Source organism: Armigeres subalbatus, chromosome 1, assembly GCF_024139115.2.
Source record: "Armigeres subalbatus isolate Guangzhou_Male chromosome 1, GZ_Asu_2, whole genome shotgun sequence".
Taxonomy (NCBI): domain Eukaryota; kingdom Metazoa; phylum Arthropoda; class Insecta; order Diptera; family Culicidae; genus Armigeres; species Armigeres subalbatus.
In genome coordinates, this window is record NC_085139.1 from 317,180,379 (window position 1) to 317,202,418 (window position 22,040).

A 22,040-nucleotide genomic window follows, 5' to 3' on the forward strand; every position below is an offset into this window, starting at 1 on the left:
TCCTCTTCGCTGGAACAATATTGAAAATTGCTTCTTCTACCGCTGTGCTAAAAAAATCCACGGCGTCGTTAACATTAACAGACGAGTCGAGAAAACTCCAGTCGATTTCGGAAAGCATTTCACATAACGCAGCAAGATCAGCTCGAGAAAAATCCAGAGCAATGTACTCAGTCAACGGTTCATAGACAATCGGTGTAGAGCAGGATGATTAGTGTCAAGGTCAACCAGGGGCTCGTTTTTTAGAGCACGAGAAGGCGGAGTCGTTTGCCAGCACAAGATCCAGCAGACGTTCGTTTTGGTTCAAATAGGTGTTGATTTGAGTAAAACCATGTAAATTGAATCCATCCCGAAGAGCGCAGCAGGCTGGCGGCAAATGGTTGGTGTTAGGGATTCTTGATCCGCAGACTCCAGAGGGATGTAAGTCAAAGGCCTTGAATCTATCATAGCTTCCGCTTCGAACAACCGAACAACCGAACAACAACCGGAGGTGATGCTGGTGGAATGAACTTCCAAGCTGTTCCAAGTGGTCGTAAACTTCTGGGCGATTGCCACGTAGTGTGCCATTATTGCGTTTCTCTCCAATGGCGATATCGGCGATGAAACGAATCCACAAGAATAAAAGTAATCATGTGTTGCTTTGGGAGAATCACTGGGAATTTAGATTCGTTTGGTGCATAAGGTACAGCATCGATTCATTCACGGCTGCGAAGAACACCCCTTTCGTCAATAAACGGGCACATAGTGTAGATGACGCTGGATTTACCAACGACGTTGTGTCGTGTTCCGGGAGGACCTTGGGTTTTGATGAGAAGTGAGATTTCGTCCGGAAATGCGTCCCTCTGCGCTGTCTTTCACAACACCTCTTCTGTTCGTACAAGTTCTTCGTTGGTGAGGACTCCGAGTTCTAATGTCTTCCCTGTTTCCTGGCGTTGGATGTAGTCGATGAAACGAAATACGTAAGCTGCTACGCGATGTATCATGATCCAACTAAAGGGGTGTAGTACATCAGACACATGAAGATCTGATATTCCTTGCCGTTAGAAGCCTTTTCAATAGCTTCCTTTTGTACTTAATAAGATGAAGGAGGGACCTCTGCAAGTAGTGTCGTTTTAAGAAGTGTCCGGTATTGGAACATTTTTTTTACTTGTCATAAGACGAGTTTATACAATCCCATTGAATTCCACCACTTAATTGTATCTTGACAGATACGTATTTCGACCTCAAAAGTAAGGCCGTCTTCAGTGTCTCGTACTTGACTCGACTTGACTTCCTTGACTTGACTTGCCTTGACGGAAAGTCGAGTCAAGGCCGAGACACTGAAGACGGCCTTACTGTTGAGGTCGAAATACGTATCTGTCAAGATACAATTAAGTGGTGGAATTCAATGGGATTGTATAAACTCGTCTTATGACAAGTGAAGACATTCCACTAAAAATCTCAAAATAATTTTCTTATCACATTTTTTTTATTTCGAGAACGTTTGAAAAAAAAATTCTTCTTGAAATTTCGTCTCTGGGGAAGGGGGGGGGGTGGGTTGGTTTATGTCCAAAACCGCCCCCGTGGCTACGCCACTGCTCCCACGCAAACCAACACCATCATGACTTATTTAGGTGAAGACTTCTGCAACCTGTTGATTGCCTGTTGGTGTTGTTTGCGTTGGAGTGCTATCTTTTTCCCCAAATCGACGTATGAATCCTTGTTTGAAAAGCAGATAAGTCGTTTTGAAAATTCGGTATTGATAGGATTCCTGATTGAAACCTCCTTCATTCCTTCGGATGCTTCGCCATTTTTATTTGGTCAAAATTTTGGCTTAGATCTGGGCTGGTAGCGATCAATGCCGTTCAAAATGAGGAAGGGCCGTTTGGCCGAATACCTGAGTAGCACACTTGTCACATACTAGTCACTGTGACACATATGCGACTAAATACAGTCACATTGGAGTTACTTACTGCAACTAATTCGATCCGAACTGTGCTATTAGGGAAGGTCCTTTTACTGAAACGGTCATTTTTCCCAAACGGTTATTTGGCCGAAAGGGTCATTTGGGCGAATAGGCCATTTGAGAGATGAGGAGTAAGAACTCAGTAGTGAGACGTCTCAGTTTCACTTCTCACCCCTAATTTATCACATCGCACTGTGCAAAGTGTGAAATGCAAAGCGAGAAGTGAAACTTCTTTTTTTCTACAGTAAGAAATGAGAAATGAGGAGTGATAAGTGAGACGTCTCACTGTAAAAAGTGAGTAGTATGAAGTGAGAAGTGAGACGTCTCATTACTCACTTCTCATTTCTCACTGTTTACAGTAAGAAGTGAGGAATGAGGAGTGAAAAGTGAGACGTCTCACTACTCACTTCTCATTTCTCATTTCTTAATGTAAAAACTGAGCAGTGAATAATGACGTTTCACTTCACACTACTCACTTTTCACAGTGAGTAGTGAGAAATGAGGAGTGAAAAGTGAGACGTCTCATTACTCACTTCTCATTTCTCATTTCTTAATGTAAAAACTGAGCAGTGAATAATGACGTTTCACTTCTCACTACTCACTTTTCACAGTGAGCAGTGAGAAATGAGGAGTGAAAAGTGAGACGTCTCACTTCTCAGTCCTCATTTTTCATTTCTCACTGTGAAAAGTGAGTAGTGCGAAGTGGATAGTGAGACGTCTCACTTTTCCCTTCGCGCTTCTCACTTTTTACAGTAAGAAGTGAGAAATGAGACGTCTAACTTTTCACTCCTCATTTCTCATTTCTCACTGTGAAAAGTGAGTAGTGCGACGTGAGTACTGAGACGTTTTACTTCTCACTTCGCTCTACTCACTTTCCATAGTAAGAAGTGGGAAATAAGTAGTGAGAAGTGAGACGTCTCACTTTTCACACCTCATTTCTCACTTTTCAAATGACCTATTCGGCCAAATGTCCTATTCGGCCAAATGACCTATTCGGCCAAATGTCCTATTCGGCCAAATGTCCTATTTGGCCAAATGTCCTATCCTCCAAATTTTCTATTCGGCCAAATGTCCTATTCGACCAAATCTCCTATTCGGCCAAATGTCCTATTCGGCCAAATGTCCTATTCGGCCAAATGTCCTATTCGGCCAAATGTCCTATTCGGCCAATTGTCCTATTCGGCCAAATGTCCTATTCGAACAAATGTCCTATTCGGCCAAATGTCCTATTCGACCAAATGTCCTATTCGGCTAAATGTCCTATTCAGCCAAATGTCCTATTCGACCAAATGTCCTATTCGGCCAAATGTCCTATTCGGCCAAATGTCCTGTTCGGCTAAATGTCCTATTCTGCCAAATCTCCTATTCGACCAAATCTCCTATTCGGCCAAATGTCATATTCAACCAAATCTCCTATTCAACCAAATGTCCTATTCGACCAAATCTCCTATTCGGCCAAATGTCCTATTCAGCCAAATGTCCTATTCGGCCAATTGTCCTATTCAGCCAAATGTCCTATTCGACCAAATCTCCTATTCGGCCAAATGTCCTATTCGACCAAATCTCCTATTCGGCCAAATCTCCTATTCGACCAAATCTCCTATTCAGCCAAATGTCCTATTCGATCAAATGTCCTACTCGGCCAAATGATCTATTCGGAAAAATGTCCAGATGTGTTTCGGCGGAATGGTTTGTTCGGCCTAGTGGCCCTTTCGGCCAAATGGGTTTCCGACCAAATAGTGACTTTAAGTCTGTTTAGAAACATTCAAAATCCGAAGTCGCGGAATCTTGCGTTATCCGAATCGTCCAATTGACTCACCGCAGGATTTTTCGGTAAATGATTGAAACAAGTTTATTCTGTATGAAAAACTCAAGCACGATACTTTCCTTCAAAATTTAAATCAAAATAAATAAATATAAATAAAAATTTTGCTAGGGCACGAGGGCTCGATGAATGAAATTTGGAATGATTTTATCATTGGTGTTGCGTTCAGCCAGGACCGGATTTTGCCGGAAGGAGCCCAGGTGCCGACAGTTTCCGGGAGCATCTAAATGTACGAAAAATGTTAATTTTGGTACATAAGGTTCTGTGTGCCTCCCCGGACGCCCCCCCTCAAACTCAGACGCGTTTAGTTATAGAAAAGCAACAAAAATACAAGTTGTAAGCAATTCTGTCGGGAAGAGGACCATTTCAGCTTAGAATAGCGAAAATTTCCGCATGTCAAGTTTTACCCGCTGTGCAGTTACAACTTCTTTAATAGCATTTAACAGCTTTCTGTTCTTACTTCCATTGAAAACATAAACCAGCTTGAAGTAACTTCCTCAAATACTCCATTTTAGCATTCAGATAGGGAATGAATCCACTAAAGTATGTTACCAGTCCTGGAAAACATCTCACCTCTACTATTGATTAAGGCTCTCTGAAGTCTCTAATGACAGAAATTGTTGGACTCTCTGCTGAACAAAAACCCTTTCTTCAAATCCCCAACATTCAAGCTGTTCGATACCAAATTATGCATTTTACTTAATTTAAAAATTTATATGCTTTTATTGTTTTTTTTTTTGTTTCTTCTAGGGTAAAAGTAAAAGACCCAATAGTGGAGGCAATAAGGACGCGTTATCATTATTTTATCGGTTACACTCAATCGATACTGTATTTTACTTACCTTGAGGATGTATCCAAAAGCTCATCACCACTATTTTATGCGAAATATGTTTCAATCGCAAAGGAATCTGTCGATGATGCTATACTATTGGTGCAATGGCAAGGAAAAAGGTATTTCAGGATAATTAACCGTTTTCGATGATATTCCAAGGTAGTTTTCACTTGTTTCGTATGACAGTTCACCCAAATGATCAACAATATGGGTTGCTACGTTTGATCTGTAGATTCTCTATGAACTACACTACCGCTACTTTAGGAACAACCACAACTATCGGTACTTTTACCCTAATACACGCGAAAAGCGCCACCATCGCTTGTTGCATTAGATATTTAAGTTTTTTCCATTACATGAAATCTTGGGCTATAATCTCCGAAAACAAATCGCTGTCATTACCGCTACGTACAATGAGAAATCCACAGCCTACTCCGATCGTGTTACCCCGGCATCAATGAAGCACAAAACAGTTTGCATCCCTTTCGATGCCAACAACAGCGGCCCTGATGGGCAGCAATTTATCAGCCGGCTATGAGCGCCAACTAGCGACAATAATATCTACACTCATTTTGGTGAAGATTAATCAAATCCAAAACAATACCAGCAAGATAGCGAATAACTACAACCATAATCATCACCGCTGATATACGGTGGGAAAACTGAGGCCACTATCTATTTAGACATAACTACTAGAAAGAAGCAAAACAAAAAGACACACGACGATGGGAGAAAACCATTAGCCTAGTTGTGAATGACGAACGAATATGGAAACTCATGTTATGGTACGGCGTATAGCTAATATTTACACACATCACAGAGATACCGAATGAACCAGCTGAAAAAAGGGTGGAAAGTTAATTGAAAAAGTGTATTAATTAAAGTTGAGAGAATTGAAACGAAGAGCCGAGACCATCGACTGCCAGCAAACGAAGTTTAAATCGTACAGTTAAGATGTTGTTCAGATAGCCGAAAGCTAAAATAAAGCGAATCAGGATTAGGAGTGATAACTACTAGGTTCCGTTACGGTTAATCTGAAATGGGTGGTATTAAGGGGAGGGATCGATCGATTTGTTTAACTGTAGATGTTAACTTTCATGAAGCAATTATATCATAATCAGTGAGATATGGGCTTTCAGTTGTTATGTGATTTTGAAGTGAATCTGGGTTCCTTGTCGTCAGTGTCAAATAAAAGCATTTAATATGTGTAGCTTGATTGTTAAGTTTTTACGTTTCAAATATAATTTCTAAAATGTAAGTAATTCTCACATGAAAATAAATCGGTATGAAATGAAAATCTTTTTTGTATGTTTTTTTCTCACATTGATAAAAAATCACAACCACAACTAACAGATATTTGCAATTCCGTAGGTATTTACTCAAAGGAGCGAATCAATTTTTCTGAGTCACGTTGCATGTCGATGAGATTTCGGCATAAATTAAATTTCACTCATCATATCAATAGAAAAAAAATCTATTGTTTTCTATCAGTCAATCCACTACTTACCTGACATCGTGCGTAACTAAATCCCACTAACGGCTAATCAACGGTCGACAGTTTCGCCTGTTTCGATTTGCTCTGAACGCACTTTTTGTGCTTGTTGGAGCGCATATGCAGCTGCCACTGGTACTCGCCCACTATTGTGCGTTGGCATACGTCGCAGAAGAATGACGTTTCCTCGTTCAGACCTTCCCGGGCCGTGGTCAGTCTGGGCAGAGGCTGCTTGGATGGAATTTCCCCAGCCAGCACCGACTGGACGACCTGTTCAGCTTGGGTGAAAACATTCTCCGTCCACTTGGCAACATCGGTCGTGTCCAGCGCGTAAATTGGAGGAACCTACCGAAATGGAAGGGAAACCCAATTCATATTCGATGGAGATTTAGTATTGAAACGCTAACGAGATAATTAAATTGATGTATGGTGGGCTCGATACAACAGAGTTCTGACACGCAACATGACATGTTTGGTTTTTCTTTTATTACCCGCTGCAGAGGGAAAAAAATGGAAAATCGAAATGTATCACGTAATACAGTCTGCACCAGTTGTGTCGTTGGCCTTGTCGTATATAATAAAATTTTTATTACCTCTCTGCGTGAATCACCCAAAAATCGATGGTTTATCCATTTAATCTGTCTTTTGGAATATCGTTGCGTCACCTGTTTCAAATTGTCGAGGCACATCTGGAGCAATGGCACTCCTTCCGGGACAGCTCTGTCCCCACCCAATTGTCGCATATAATCGGTGATCAGCTGGTCGTGCCCATGATCGTACTTCTCAAGGTATCGAACGAACTCCTTGAACCCAATGCTCTGCAGAATGCCCTGATGGAAGTCGTTATCCCTGCAACGACAAAGTAGGCGCGTGTAACCCGCTGGTACAATTTCCCACGCTCGATGGGTTGCTTTGTTGCGGCAATCAATGCATGTCAAGTACTTACTCGTAGGGTTTCACATAGCGCTCGTAGAACTGCCTTATCTCGGCGAGCAGGCCTTGCGCGACCATCGAATCCACTCGAGCGTCCAGTCGGGCATTGAGCGTTTCCTGCAATCAGTGGCGAGTGAGAGATGAGAGGAAAGTTAATCTTTCGTGTGAACGGAGAACACTGCTGCCGTGCAGTCATAAATTTATCGTATGAACAAGATGATTATTTTAATATTGGAAAATGACTTGTGCCGGTTCAAGTATCGAAATTCATTACCGAGCACTGCCACCAATGCTGTGAGTGCAGAGCCAATCATATTGCTTTGATTGAAAACCACAAAACTGCGGTTTGATGCTTCAATTGAGAAAATGAAAGTGCAAGTACCTGTAGAGGATGTGTCTGGTATGATGTGTGAGATTTGTCAGAAAAAAATGCAATTACGTTTGACCTGTATCTGACTCGACTTTCCGGAAGATTGAATAACAAACTCCTTCTGGGTAACGGGTATATCTTTTATTGAATTCACATTATTACCACCTGAAGTACAATATAATAAATGAGGAATAATATATGTAATGTAATGCTTGTCATCTGAATCTATTAATATTGATCCTCTAATACCTAAGACCGTCTAAAGCCGAGCCAACATTCTCGTGTGAAGCATGTCAAATTTAACAAATTACAACATCAACGAATCGAATTACCCACTATGCTCATCAAATGCTGCATTATCATCATGTAAGGCATGTTCTTTTCAACACTCGTGTTTTCGGCGCAATTGACAAACTCCTTAGAGGTGGTGCTTGACAATTATTCTAACAACATGATAAAGTCCACCCTACGTACTGGAATGATTGTACTGATAACAAAATTTAAGGTTGTTTTTACACTGTTAAATAGGCAACGAGACCAGTTGGGATGAAAGTATACGAAGCGAAAAAGTTTTCCGTAGTAACTGTAATGTTTACAATGATGCTCGAAACTACCATTGATCTGAAAAAAAGTCTTTCCCCTGGCGGAGTTAAGCTGCGGCACGATGGGGCACGTCACCAAATCGATTATTTCTCTGAAATTTAATTATATACGCTAAAATAGTTCTGAGAAAAACAATTGTCTTAGTAGTTTGATTAACCCAATCGGTATTTCGCCGAAAATACTATTGAAAATTCCATCATAAATTCATGTATACTAAAGAATTTCTTTGCTTATATCTATCCGAAAATCTTTCAGGCTTTTCTTTAGAAATTTTTTTCGAGAATTTATTCGAAAATTTCTTCCAAATATCATTCAGAATTGTTTTCCACTTCAGGGAATCCCTCCATGAATAGTTTAGAAAATTTCTTCATTGATTCCTTTTGCGTTCTTCCCTGGTAATCCTTCGGATAATTTTATAAAAAAGCCTTTGTTAATTCATCCAGAAATTCCTTTTTTAGTAAAACGTGGTAAAACTATACAAATTTCATGCAGGGATTACACCAAGCCAAAAATACTTAGGAGGTTCATAAAAACCACTTATGATTTGGCGCCACAAAGATTATATGTGGAAACCATAAGTGTAATTTATGATTCAGAAGGAGAAATGCATTTTCAATTACTTACAACTATCATAACCAGACTTATGAACATCATGAGAAAGAGCTATGGATATCATAGTCATAGTTATGGAATTCAAAAGCCATTTTTATGGAACGCATAAGTCTTCAATGGAACCGAAAAAGCACTCATTCATAAGTTTTACTTATGAAAATCCTAAGTGTTTTTGCCTGCGTGTACTTAACATTAGAAACCTCGAAAGATGGAAGCAGCACTACGAGCAACATTTAAATGGCGCTCAGAATACAGGCAGTGAAAGTCAAGGCAGGGGAGGAGATGACTATGTCAGGACGATGGAAGCCAACCAGCAAGGATGGTATCGGAGCTGAGCTCATCAAGATGGGCGTGGAAAAGCTGGCCACTTGCCTGCACAAACTGATAGTCAGAATCTGGGAAACAACTACTGGAGGAGTGAAAGGAAGGGGCTATAAGCTGGAGTGTAAGAATTTTTAAGCAATCACCATGCTTAATACCTCCTACAAAGTGATATCCCAGATCATCTTCCGCCGTCTAACACCATTAGTGAATGAGCTCGTGGGAAGTTATCGAGCCGGCTTCGTTGATGGCCGCTCGACAATGGACCAGATCTTTACTGTACGGTAAATCCTTCAAAAAATGCCGTGAATACCAGGTCCCAACGCACCATCTCACTATGGGGCGGCTCCATACAAGTAGGTGGCCGAAAATATTTTCATTTCATTTCTGCAATATTTCACACTTATATTGTAGAATAATGTCTAAAAGATGTGAAATACTTGTTTTGCAGGTCGTTATTACTTCTAAGGTCCAAGTGGTGCTGGTGAATGAATAATTATATCCCCAGCATGGGCAAGGACTTTATGCACCGTAGCAGGAATTTTATACCAATCATACAGCTGCAAATATAACCGGTAGGTTGCTTAACAATAACTGTCTAGCTTTTCAGGATTGATTGGCTCTTGGCAGTTTATCGCGATCAGAATGTTCCAGAACCGGTGAATTAGCTCTTCGTTGACATTTAATGCTTCACTTAACAGATTTGGATTCGAAAACGCTCGTGAGCTCTAAATACTTCAATGAGTTGCCTATAATTCATCATCCACCAAATAATAAGTACAAACACTTCACACGATTTACCTTCGCAATCACAGCTCACTATGCACTCAGATAGACATTCATAAATGTTCTGTTTATTTATTTCACCTAGGTACATACCAATAATTATCGAAAGATGTCCTTAGGTACAGACATTTTTGCTTCTTGTATTCACATATTGGATTTAAATTAATATCAAATTTTTACTTTTTATGAAATAATTTCAAATGAAGCCTAGAGTATTTTCGTAACCCTCAAGAGTATATTGTTTTTTTTTTTTTATATTTATTTGCTTGATACTTGATAGATAATGAGTTGCCTCCTCTTGGTGAGCCTACGCCAAATGGAGTATCATATAGCTGCATAAGCTATCGTGTACACGGCCTACCATGCAGCCTACGACACTTTTCGTGTTATCTACTATCTCTATTTTAACTGTTCTTGATGCTCTTTTGTCATACGCATGGGATTTGTATCCAGCCCATCACAGTCTGCCGTGTATTATGAGAATAATTACATTTAATGTTTCAAAATTAATGACTTTTTTTCGAAAAAGTGATCGGAATCGCAGATTTGCAGCCATAAGCAGCTGGAATTTGTTTTAATGCCTTCTGGGAGGTCCAAAGAAAGTCGTAGTGGTAGTCGCTAAGCGAAACTTTGAGAAACTTTTTTTGTATGGAACTTTTTGCATGAAAAAAAATTTTTTTTTTCGGGTCATTTTCGGATGTTTCACTACCTATTTTCCCATAACTAACCCGTTCTTCGCAAGTCCATGAAACAAGCTTTCAGAAACTTTTTAAAGAGTTGGAAAAGAGCTACTGTAGCCGAAGATATTGACAGTTGAATAATGCATTGATTTTTCAAGAACTAAAAAGTGTCTGGCTCTAATGCCTATATCTTGATAACCATATGGCTTAGAGTGCTGATATGCTGGTGTTAAATGCTCCAAAGCATTAGCATTTAGTAGGTCAACTTGATTTACGACTAAGAGAAAGTCAATTTTTTATTTACGGCCACCTGATTCCCCATAGTGCATCTGTTCATTGATTTCAAGGCAGCATACGACAGTATACACCACGTGGAGCTTTGAAATATTATGGACGAGAACAGCTTCCCTGGGAAGCTTACCAGACTGATCAAAGCAACGGTGGATGGTGTGCAAAACCATGTGAATATTTCGGGCGAACACTCCTGTTCGTTCGAATTGCGCCGTGGACTAAGACAAGGTGATGGACTTTCGTGCCTGTTGTTCAACATTGCGCTAGAAGGTGTCATGCGGAGAGCCGGGTGTAACAGCCAGGGTACGATTTTCAACAGATCCAGTCAATTTATTTGTTTCGCGGATGACATGGACATTGTCGGCCGAACATTTGCAAAGGTGGCAGAACTGTACACCCGCCTGAAACGTGAAGCAACAAAAGTTGGACTGGTGGTGAATGCATTGAAGACAAAGTACATGCTTGTGGGCGGAACCGAGCGCGACAGGGCCCGCCTGGGAAGCAGTGTTACGATAGACGGGGATACCTTCGAGGTGGTCGAGGAATTCGTCTACCTTGGATCCTTGGATAACAATGTTAGTCGTGAAATACGAAGGCGCACCATCTGTGGAAGTCGGGCCTACTACGATTCATCACCGCACCAAATGTGTCATGTACAAGACGCTGATAAGACCGGTAGTCCTCTACGGACATGAAACATGGACAATGCTCGAGGAGGACTTGCAAGCACTCGGAGTATTCGAGAGACGGGTGCTTAGGACCATCTTTGGCGGTGTGCAGAAGGTAGCATAGAAGGTAGCTAAAGCCGGAAGGGTACGATGGGCAGGGCATGTTGCAAGAATGCCGGACAGCAACCCTGCAAAAAAGGTGTTCGCTTCCGATCCGGCAGGTACGAGACGGCGTGGAGCACAGCGAGTGAGGTGGGCAGACCAGGTGCAAAATGACTTGGCGAGCGTGAGGCGCATTCGAGGATGGAGAGATGCGGCCTCGAACCGTGTATTGTGGAGTCATACGGTTTGATTGGCGGCACATACCAAGCGTTTCTTTTTTCAAGGCCTCTAGTAAAGTTATAACATTATGAACAGCTGACAGAGGACAATGTGCACCACTGTGCTTAAACTATTGCGGACAGCCTACGGACCTGTAAGACGATAATTAGACGAACGACAAAAAAATCGAGTACGACAAACAGGTAGAACACAGTACACGCTAAAATAGACTAGTGAAAATATATAAAGAGTTGAATTAATCGATAGAAAAGGTCAAAGAGGACGATTGAGACTGTGGTGCATCACACGATGCAATCACACCATTGTTCTCAAAGGCTATTATTGTTCTTACGCTGAGTGATGCCCCACCAACTAGCAATAGCTGGTGCCGCAAGTGTTCCTCTTCTTAGGCAAATGAGCTATGTTTGTTCTGCTCAATGTCGGAGTCGATGTCGGACAGTGTTGTCCTGCACTCAGTGCAAAAAATTCTGCTCTTTGATTTTACACAATTTAACGATTTTATAGCCTTAACTAAGTAACGAATTAATGCTTGACGACTGTGGGTATATAACGGAACGTGTAATTTTCCGGCTGTAGCAGTCTTGTAACGCAGCAAAAACAAGTTTACTTCTGCATTCGACGGTTTCGGTAATTTATGTTACCTAACCAACCAACCGTTAACTAAGTAAGTTTAACTAATAGAAGGATATTTTAATTTTCTAAATGTGTTGCTCTCGGTTGGATACTAGTCGTAATTGACCTGATAGACCAATTGAACTCAACTCCCGGACAATTTGAAGAATCTAAAACATCTGCGTTGTACTTATTTGAATAATGAAACGTTTGCATGGAATCTTAGGACTTATATGGACACGCTGGGTTGCTGTCGGTTTGATATCAGGCGCAGTTGACCTGGTAGAACAATTGAACTCAATTCCCGGATAATTTGGAGAACCTAGAACATCTGCGTTGTACTTATTTGAATAATGAAGCGTTCGTATGGGCTCTTAGGACTTATATGGACACGCTGGGTTGCTGTCGGTTCGATGTCAGGCGCAGTTGACCTGGTAGATCAATTGAACTCAACTCCCGGACAATTTGGAGAACCTATAACATCTGCGTTGTACTTATTAGAATGATGAAGCATTCGCATGGGTTCTTAGAACCGATATGAACACGCTGGGTTGCTGTCGGTTTGATATCAGGCGTAGTTGACCTGGTACACCAATTGAACCCAACTCCCGGATAACTTGGAGAACCTAGAGCATCTGAGTTGGACATATATAATGGTGAAGCATTTGCATGCGCTCTTAGGACTGTTATGGACACGATGGGTTAGTGTCGGTTTGATATCCGGCGTAGTTGACCTGGTAGACCAATTGAACTCAACGGCCGGACAATTTGGAGAACATTGAATATCTGCATTGTATTTATTTGAATGATGAGGCGTTCGCATGGGCTCTTAGAAATTATATGAACACGCTGGGTCGCTACTCTATTCTAAGCTCAACAACTCGTCGCAGACGATTGAGGAACGCATCGTACGAGTCCCGCAGGTGCTCTTGTGTTATTTTTCAGATACCACCAGATGTCGCCTCAAGACTTGCACAAAAAACAGCCAGCGTATAATCCTGTCGTAAAACCCAACCCCTGGTATCAAAATAGAGACGTGCCCTAGGTTCGACGACGTTTTGTAGAAATAATTCCCAATACCTATTTTGTATTATACTATTTTTACTCACTTAGCACTTCAATTGACGGACCCTGTATATTCGGAAGGCCGGAGAAGTTGCTGAAAACGCTGCTGACAAATGTGAGAAATGCTCCAGCGCCGAAGGGTGATCGGCTGGAGACCTTCATCAACTTCGGAATCACGGTGAAGCAACTGTGCGATCATCTTGAAGCTGCACAACTCAGAGACCATCTAAACAATCCGATGCTGGTACAGTAATTGGTCGAGAAGCTGCCATCAAGCTACTAACTGGACTGGGTTTGGTTCAAGTGCGGAAAAGTGGAGAGTGCGCTGAGGATGTTTACAAACTTCACCACTGAAATCTTTTCGGATGCGTTACGGAGTTCACACTACTGTCAGTGAACGAGCGAGTGTGTCCTAAGAGAGTGCCTTAGAAAGAAGGGTTTTATGAATTTTTTTTTTCCAATTTCGTTTATTTGGTAGGCTCAGGCGTGTATAACACTTTACGGAGCCATGGTTCTTGGGATATGTACAATCAATATCATTTTTTATGAAGTTAATAAGAGAAGGGAAGAAGCCAACGTACTCGTGGTGACTCGAGGTTAGGTTTACAATGTTCAGGGATGGAAGGGGATTAGGATTCGGAAATCAGGGAATCATCATAATCAAAGAATGTCAGCTGCTCATCCGGTTATTTGGTGTCAGTTACGATGTGGTGTGTCGTCGTGCTCGAAGAATGGTTCGACTGGGAGCATCTTCCGGATGGCCAGAGCTACGGAGCTCTACGGAACAGACAGGCAGAGACTTAAAAAAAAAACTTTGAAGAAAGAAAAAAAAACAAAGTATTAGATTTTGATGTTAGAAGAACAAAGAAAACCATAAATGGCCTGCATATAGACTACATCACGATCTCCCAAAACACCTCGAACTTCCCTGAAGGGTTGTTTACCTCGGGCCACAAGGGTATCCAATAGTCGCTCTCTGGAGGCGTCGTTTTCCGAGCAGAACCAAACTACGTGATCGATGTCATCATAATCGGCTCCGCACCTACATAAGTTGCTATCGACAAGGTTTATTCTGTACAGATGTGCGTTTAGTGAATAGTGATTGGACATAAGTCTCGACATCGTGCGAATGAAGCCTCGACTTAAGTCCGCACCTCTGAACCACGCTCGCGCAGAAACTTTAGGAACTATAGAAAATAGCCACCGTCCAAGTTCGTTGTGTGTCCAATTCCTTTGCCAACTCTGAAGAGTACTCTGACGGACTAATGGGAAAAACTCGTTGTTCGAGAGTTGTCTATTATAAACCTCACCTTCCTGTGCGCCCACCTTTGCTAGCGAGTCCGCCTTCTCATTGCCGTAGATTGCGCAGTGAGATGGGACCCAAACAAAGGTAATCTTGAATGATCTTTCGACCAAAACACACATCTGCTCTCTTATGTTTGTAAGAAAGTAAGATGCGTGCTTAACAGGTTTCATCGACCGGAGTGCCTCGATAGAACTAAGACTATCCGAGAAGATGAAATAATGGTCTACGGGCTGATTGGAAATTATCCCCAAAGCGAAGTTAATTGCTGCCAGCTCAGCAACATAAACCGAACACGGTTCCTGAAGTTTTCGGAAGGTGGTTTTCGAAGCCAGTGGATCCGTTAATGCGAGAACCATCAGTGAAGTATCTGTTGTTGCAATTGACATGTTCATATTTTTCGGAAAAAAGAGAGGGAATGGATATTTTTCGAAGATGATCTGGTATTCCTTGAATGGCATGTTTCATGGATAGATCGTATTCAATGGAGGAACTGTCGTTGGTGAAGTGAACTCGAGATGGATTATAACACGGAAGACAAAGATCTGTTGATATGTAGTTGAGATAAACTCTAAGGAATCTTGAACGGCAAGTCAGTTCAAGCATTTTTTCGAAGTTATCTAGGACAAGTGTGTTACTTGTTCCACATTTGATGAGTATTCTTAGTGAGAGCTCCCAGTAACGGTGCTTTAAAGGAGTGACTCCAGCAAGCACCTCCAGGCTCATGTTATGCGTTGAATGCATGCAGCCAAGGGCAATACGCAAACAACGATACTGAACACGTTCCAATTTGATCAGGTGGCAATCAGCTGCTGAGAGGAAGCAGAAAGAGCCATACTCTAAAACAGAGAGAATAGTCGTTCTATAGAGTTTGATGAGGTCTTCCGGGTGAGCACCCCACCATGTTCCGGAGATAGAACGTAGAAAATTGATCCTTTTCCGGCATTTTTCTATCAAATACTCAAAATGGAGTTTCCAGGTACATTTGGAATCAAACACAACCCCAAGGTATTTAGAAGATAAAGATTGGTTAATGTCATCATTCAACAGCTTTAGTTTCAGTTGAGCAGGGTACCGCTTCCTAGTAAACACAACCAACTGAGTTTTTTGCGGTGAAAACTCGATCCCTAAATGTCTGGCCCAAACAGTCAGATTATCCAGGGTACTTTGTAATGGTCCTTGCAAGACATCTGCACATGGACCTCTTAGAGAGACCACGGCATCATCTGCAAGTTGTCTCAGCGTGCATTGTTCTTCCAAACAATTGTCAATATCTTTAACATAGAAATTATAAAGCAAGGGACTTAAACATGAACCTTGGGGAAGGCCCATGTAACTAGTTCTGGAAGTTGTCAGAGTGCCGAGTGTGAAGTTCATTTGTTTTTCTGACAACAAATTGTACAAGAAATTATTCAAAATAACGGGTAATCCATTACTGTGCAGATTGTCTGACAGTACTTCTATGGAAACTGAATCAAAAGCGCCCTTAATATCCAAGAATACTGAAGCCAATTGCTCCTTGTGCGCAAAGGCCAGCTGAATATCTGAAGAGAGCAACGCTAGACAATCGTTTGTTCCTTTCCCTTTTCTAAATCCAAACTGAGTATTTGAAAGCAATGCATTTTGTTCGACCCAATGGTCGACTCTTGAAAGGATCATTTTTCCAATAACTTTCTCATGCATGATAGCATGGCAATCGGTCGGTATGAATTGTGATTAGACGCTGGTTTCCCAGGCTTTTGAATAGCTATTACTTTGACCTGTCGCCATTCAGGTGGCACAATGTTGTACTCCATGAAACAGTTGTACAGGTCAAGTAATCGTCTTTTTGCGATATCTGGGAGGTTTTTCAGAAGATTGAATTTGATGTTATCGCATCCCGGAGCAGAGTTATTCGATGAAAGAAGAGACATAGAAAGTTCCAGCATTGAGAATGGTCCACCCAAAGAACCGGGATCAGTTACTGATTCTCGAAATAGCGGTTCTGCTGGTACGGAATCTGGGCAGACCTTTTTTGCGAAGTTGAATATCCATCGATTGGAGTATTCTTCATTCTCATTGGTGGAAATGTGGTTCCGCATGTTGCGAGCCGTTTTCCAAAGTGTTGTCATTGAGGTTTCTCGTGATAGTCCCTCAACAAAACGTCGCCAGTAGCTACGTTTTTTTGCCTTGAGAAGATTTTTGAGTTTTCTTTCGAGCCTCAAATACTCTTCAAAAAGCTCGGACTTTCCGTGTTTACGGAAGGCCTTGAAGGCATCAGATTTCTCAGAATACAACTTAGTACATTCATCATCCCATCCAGGAGTGGCTGGTCTTCTGATGACAGATGCACTTGGAACGGGTCGTTTCTGAGCTTCTAGTGCGCTTTTTTGAATCAACTCAATAAGGAATCGATATTCATCCAAAGGTGGAAGAGTATCAGTTGAGTCAATACCAATTTTTACCGCCGATGCAAATTTTTGCCAGTCAATGTTCTTCGTGAGATCGAAAGGAACATTAACTGGCTCAGATTGTTGATAGCCACTCCTAATTGTGGTGACTATCGGCATATGGTCACTACCATGGGGATCTTGAATTACCTTCCACGTGCAATCTAATGATAGTGAATTTGAACATAAAGACAGATCAATACGGCTTTGTTGACCATTTGGTCCTATTCGAGTTACTTCACCAGTGTTCAAAATATTCAAATTGAAATCGTCACACAAATCATAGAAAATAGGCGCTCTATAATCGTCATACGTTTCGCCCCATCCAATACCATGTGCGTTCATATCACCCAATATCAATACTGGAGATGATAGGAGGAGACTGCGCTCCAAAAATGTCGACGATTAATAGAGGCATTTGGAGGAATGTACACTGAAGCTATGCAAAGATCTTTATTCTTCACATTTACTTGGCATGCGACGATTTCTAAGCCGGGAACAGTCGGAATGGGAATTCTGTAGAAGGAGTAGCATTTTTTGATCCCCAAAAGAACGCCACCATAGTGGTCATCCCGATCTTGGCGAATAATGTTAAAATCGTGGAAGTTGATTTCATCTTCAGAAGAAAGCCATGTTTCACAGAGTGCAAATATATCGCAATCGGAATTGCGAATCAAAAACTTGAACACGTCTAATTTATTTTTAAGACTATGACAGTTCCACTGCAGCACAGTGATTGTATCTTGTGTAATAGCCGTATTATCCATCGAAAGATACAATTCCTGCAAGAAGTCAATTGCTTCAGATAACTTTCCACTGTTGGTATAAAGAGGTCAATGATTGGCCTCAATGAAATCGGAATATTGAATAGATTCAAAAAACGGTCCACAAGGTCCTTAAAGGAGATCAACCCTCGCTTGGACGGAATTCTTTTTCTAGAAGTGCGAGTAACATTCTTTTTTTCGTTGATAGTCCTAATCGGATGTTTCTTTGAAACATCGGTTTTTGGCAATGGCGGGAATGTCTTGCTGCAACTAGGATCTAAAGGAGCAGTGAAGACAGGTTGCTTCGGGATTTTAAATAATCCCCCATTGCCTTCAGATTTTGGCAAGCTTTTATGGATGACTTTTGATTTCTTACGGCGCGATCCCGGGGAAGACGGTTGCTTCCTCTTTTCGGGCACGTGTACCTCCGCAGAATCATCCATGTCGGCTACATCAGAGTCCAATTCGTCAATGGAAATGGAATCGTAGTAATCACTTACTTGAACGGTAGCTGAAATAGCAGCCTTTGCAGTGGTATCGGCGGATGAGTCTTGCGCTTTAACCATCTCCGCATAAGTCTGCTTGGAGCGCTGTACCAACGAGCGCTTCACTTCGCTTTTTGTACACCGGGCAATCTTGCAAACCATGGGCTGGAGCCATACCACAATAAGCACATTTTGTGGCTTGTTGCTGACAGGACTCCTCCCGATGACTTTCGAAGCATTTAGCACAACGTGGTTTGTTGTCACAAAACTCGGCAGTGTGACCAAGTTGTTTACAATTGGTACAATTAAATACCCTTGGCACAAAAAGGCGCACCGGAAACAACATTTTTCCTATATCGACATATTTGGGGAGCATCGAACCGGCGAATGCCACCCGAAGAGAGCCTGCCTTAGAATATCCCTTTTTCCCACCTACCGTGGTTGCTGAAGGCAATCCCTTGCAGTCAAGAATATCCACGGTAGATTGCAGGGCATTCTTTAGGCGACCTTTCCTGCAAGCACATCCTTACAAGTCAGGCTCGCTGCGTTGATTACACCTTCTATCTCGACCTCCCGCGAGGGACATAAACTAAATATTCAATATTGTACGCCTTGTCTTTCGCAATTTCATTCGCCACCTGGTATGTAGGTGCGGTGATGCGTAATTTGTTTCTGTTGATTTGACTGAATTCAAGCTTCGTAAAACGACGCGTCAAATCTCGTTTTATGCCCAGGAAATCTAGGCTCTTCACTTTCTGCCGAAAGTAAACAACCCAAGGCCCAGGCGAAGCCGCATGGTACAATCGTGTGCGAGTACTATCTTTTGGAGGCCCATTGCCTCCTACTGTCTCTGCCTCCATTCTCACCTCGCAAGGTGGAAGGATAATTATTGCTTATGCTAACTTACAACTAATAGCTTATTAAAAAAAATATCAAGAAAAAAAACTAATTCAATTTGTTTCTATTAGTTCCGCTCTGTGACGGGAGAACAATAAAGCAATCTCTTCCACTTATCTGCGCCTGCTGCTGTAGGTAGCAGCAGTAACAATAGCCTGCTTCACTGGCGTCGCCAGAAGCAGCTACTTCCCTCGCCGACAGCGATCGCCTTGGATCCGTAGGTAGGAATAGCACCACACAATACTTGCACTACCGAACACAATCCGCGATGAGACACAGCACACACGTCTGGCTCGTTCAAGCTATCGGCACGGAATGAAGGGTTTTATGAATGTGCATTAATTTGAACAGAGGCAGAAACTGTGCGGCATCTGCCTAAACGAACATAGCAGATGTCGTTGCTTGTCGAAGATCCGGTGCATGGTGCTAGGTTGTCAAGGAAACCATCATCCTCTGTTACATCGCGTGGAAGGATCTGTGCAATTGCAGAATGCGATATCTGACTGCACGGTGGTTTTCCGGATGATGCCGATACACGTTGTCTAGCGTCAATACGACACCGTCGCGTTCCTGGACGAAGGGTCGTCGGTGACTTTGGTCGATGATGTGGTAGCCAAACGATTGAAGGCTTCGAACCCGCCAATGAAGAGCGTCTCGTGCTCTCTGCGGACAGAAAGGGCGGCTAGCTATTATCTGTCGACGCCATCGTGAAAATCATTCGAGTGCAATGAAAGCGTATCTTCTGTCGAACACTATCGGAAGTCCAATCTCCGTCGAACCCGGGATACCGGGCCGCGGATTCTACAAATCATCTAATGAACACTTCAACATCAATAGCGTTATCTGACGACATCATTGATTGTCGCCGAAGAAGCGAACCGACCAGCATGTTAGGCAACCCCTTTAGTTCTTTAGGCCTTTAAACGCGGCAACGTACATACTAATTTGCACTTGTCTTTAGACTTAGACTTTCATTCCTAGGTTGGTTCATCTCCATCTTGATAATTATATTTATGGTACTAGTCTTAAATAGGAAGTTGAAGTGAATCAAAACCCAGATTACTACTCCAGGTGATGGAGCCTTTCTCGTGTGTTATGAAAATAGTATTATAGTATTTTGGCAATAACTTTTGAGCCCATAGTCCGATCTGGCCAATTTTAAATAGGAAACAATGGGAAAGGATTCCGCGTCGAAGGCAATCTGTTGCGAGCAATCCAATCTAATTTTAAATCTTCTCCAATGGATGTCTAAGGTCTTTCCTGGTGCCTGCCAAAAAATTAAAAAATCACATTTTTATTGTATTACTTTACTGTTTCCTCGTTTTCTCTTTGAATATTTCATCTATTTGCTGTGATATTTTCCTTTTCTCTACCTTCTACAAAAAAATATGAAAATCATTCGAAAAACCTTCTAAAAATCCTCATGTAATCCTCCAGAAATTGTACACTTTTCCAACAATTTATTCCAATAAATCTCTAATAAAAATTACTTCTGGAAATATATCAGGGAATTCCTTGAAGATTTCTGTCCTTTCCTCCAAGAGTTTATTCTAGAAATTTCTTCAGCTATTCATTCAATTTTTTTTTTCGGCGTTTCCACGATTGCTTTCGAGAATTCTTTTAAGAATTCATGCGGGATTTCCTCCAATAATTCTTCCGGAAGTTTGTCGAGAAATTCATGAAGGAAATCTTCCTGATTTTTTTTGGGCCCAAGAAGGGATGTAGAGTTGTGATAACTTGCGACATATTTCGGTGAATTCCAGACTAACTTTTTTTCATGTGCTACAGATATATCTTCCGGACTCGCTATTTAGTCTATTTTGGTGGCGCTGCAGTAAAAACCGGTCTCGCATCTTTTCTTGCGATAGGGAAAATATCCCGCACTCGCTATGTTGATATTTGTTTGGTGCTTCGCCAAATACCGGACTCGCATCTTTTCTTGCGCTGCAGATATTTTCCGGACCTGCAATTTTGATTGTTCTGGTTGCGCTGCGGTGAAACCCGGACTCGCTCGTTTTCTTGCGATTATTTGGCACTTCTGTGAATACCGGACTGGCATATCTTCTTGCGCTTCGAATTTCTTTCGGACTCGCTAATTTGTCAGTTTTGGTAATGGTGGCACTACGGTCAATACCGGACTCGCACTACATTCGGCGCTACAGTTACACCTGGATTCGCCTCGTCGTGTATTACAAGAAACTACGGGAAACCCCGATCTTATCATCACAATGTTAATCAGCCTCGTAACCAAACTCATCGTTGCAATCAAAACCAGAATCAGAAGAATTTTCCTAACTCGTAGCCGCAAGCACAAACGCAACAAAATGCCATACTCACTCTAATATCGTACCGGATGCGCCAAATTGTTGAGTCTAGTCCTCCAAGCAAACTTCTACACGTCCGTTCGTTCGTTTGTTTATCATCTCACTCCTCGCCTACTATTCATTGATTATTACTAAGCTCCCAATTTAACAAATTCAAACACTTTTAGTCTAACGGCCTTGGAAATTCATAAGTAATTCCTCCGAGGATTCCTCTAGGAAGTTCTTCGTGAATTCCTCCTTTAGGATTTTCTTCAGAAATTAGTCCAAGTATTCCCCCCGGAATTTCTTCCAGGTATTTCTCCGAGAATTCCTCCAGAAGTCCCTTCAGTAATTTCGCCAGGAATTACTTCAGGATTTTCTCTGGGAAATCCTCCAGATATTTTCCGGGAAATGCTCCTGGAGATCCTCCATGACTTCATTCAAGAATTCATTCAGGTTTTTATTCGGAAATTCATTTGAAAATT

At 41.8% G+C, this 22,040-nt stretch overlaps 1 protein-coding gene across 1 annotated transcript in view; it reads right to left on the minus strand.

Moving 5' to 3' along the window:
• Positions 1 to 3,528: 3,528 nt before the first annotated feature.
• Positions 3,529 to 22,040, minus strand: part of LOC134207975 (tRNA dimethylallyltransferase) — a 494,434-nt gene continuing 475,922 nt past the window's right edge. The window contains exons 5-7 of the mRNA XM_062684077.1: positions 7,038 to 7,141; positions 6,685 to 6,940; positions 3,529 to 6,436 (exon numbers count right to left, since the gene is read on the minus strand). Of these exons, the coding sequence (XP_062540061.1) occupies positions 6,140 to 6,436; positions 6,685 to 6,940; positions 7,038 to 7,141 (657 nt within the window). The 3' untranslated portion in view covers positions 3,529 to 6,139. The remainder of the gene's footprint in view (positions 6,437 to 6,684; positions 6,941 to 7,037; positions 7,142 to 22,040) is intronic.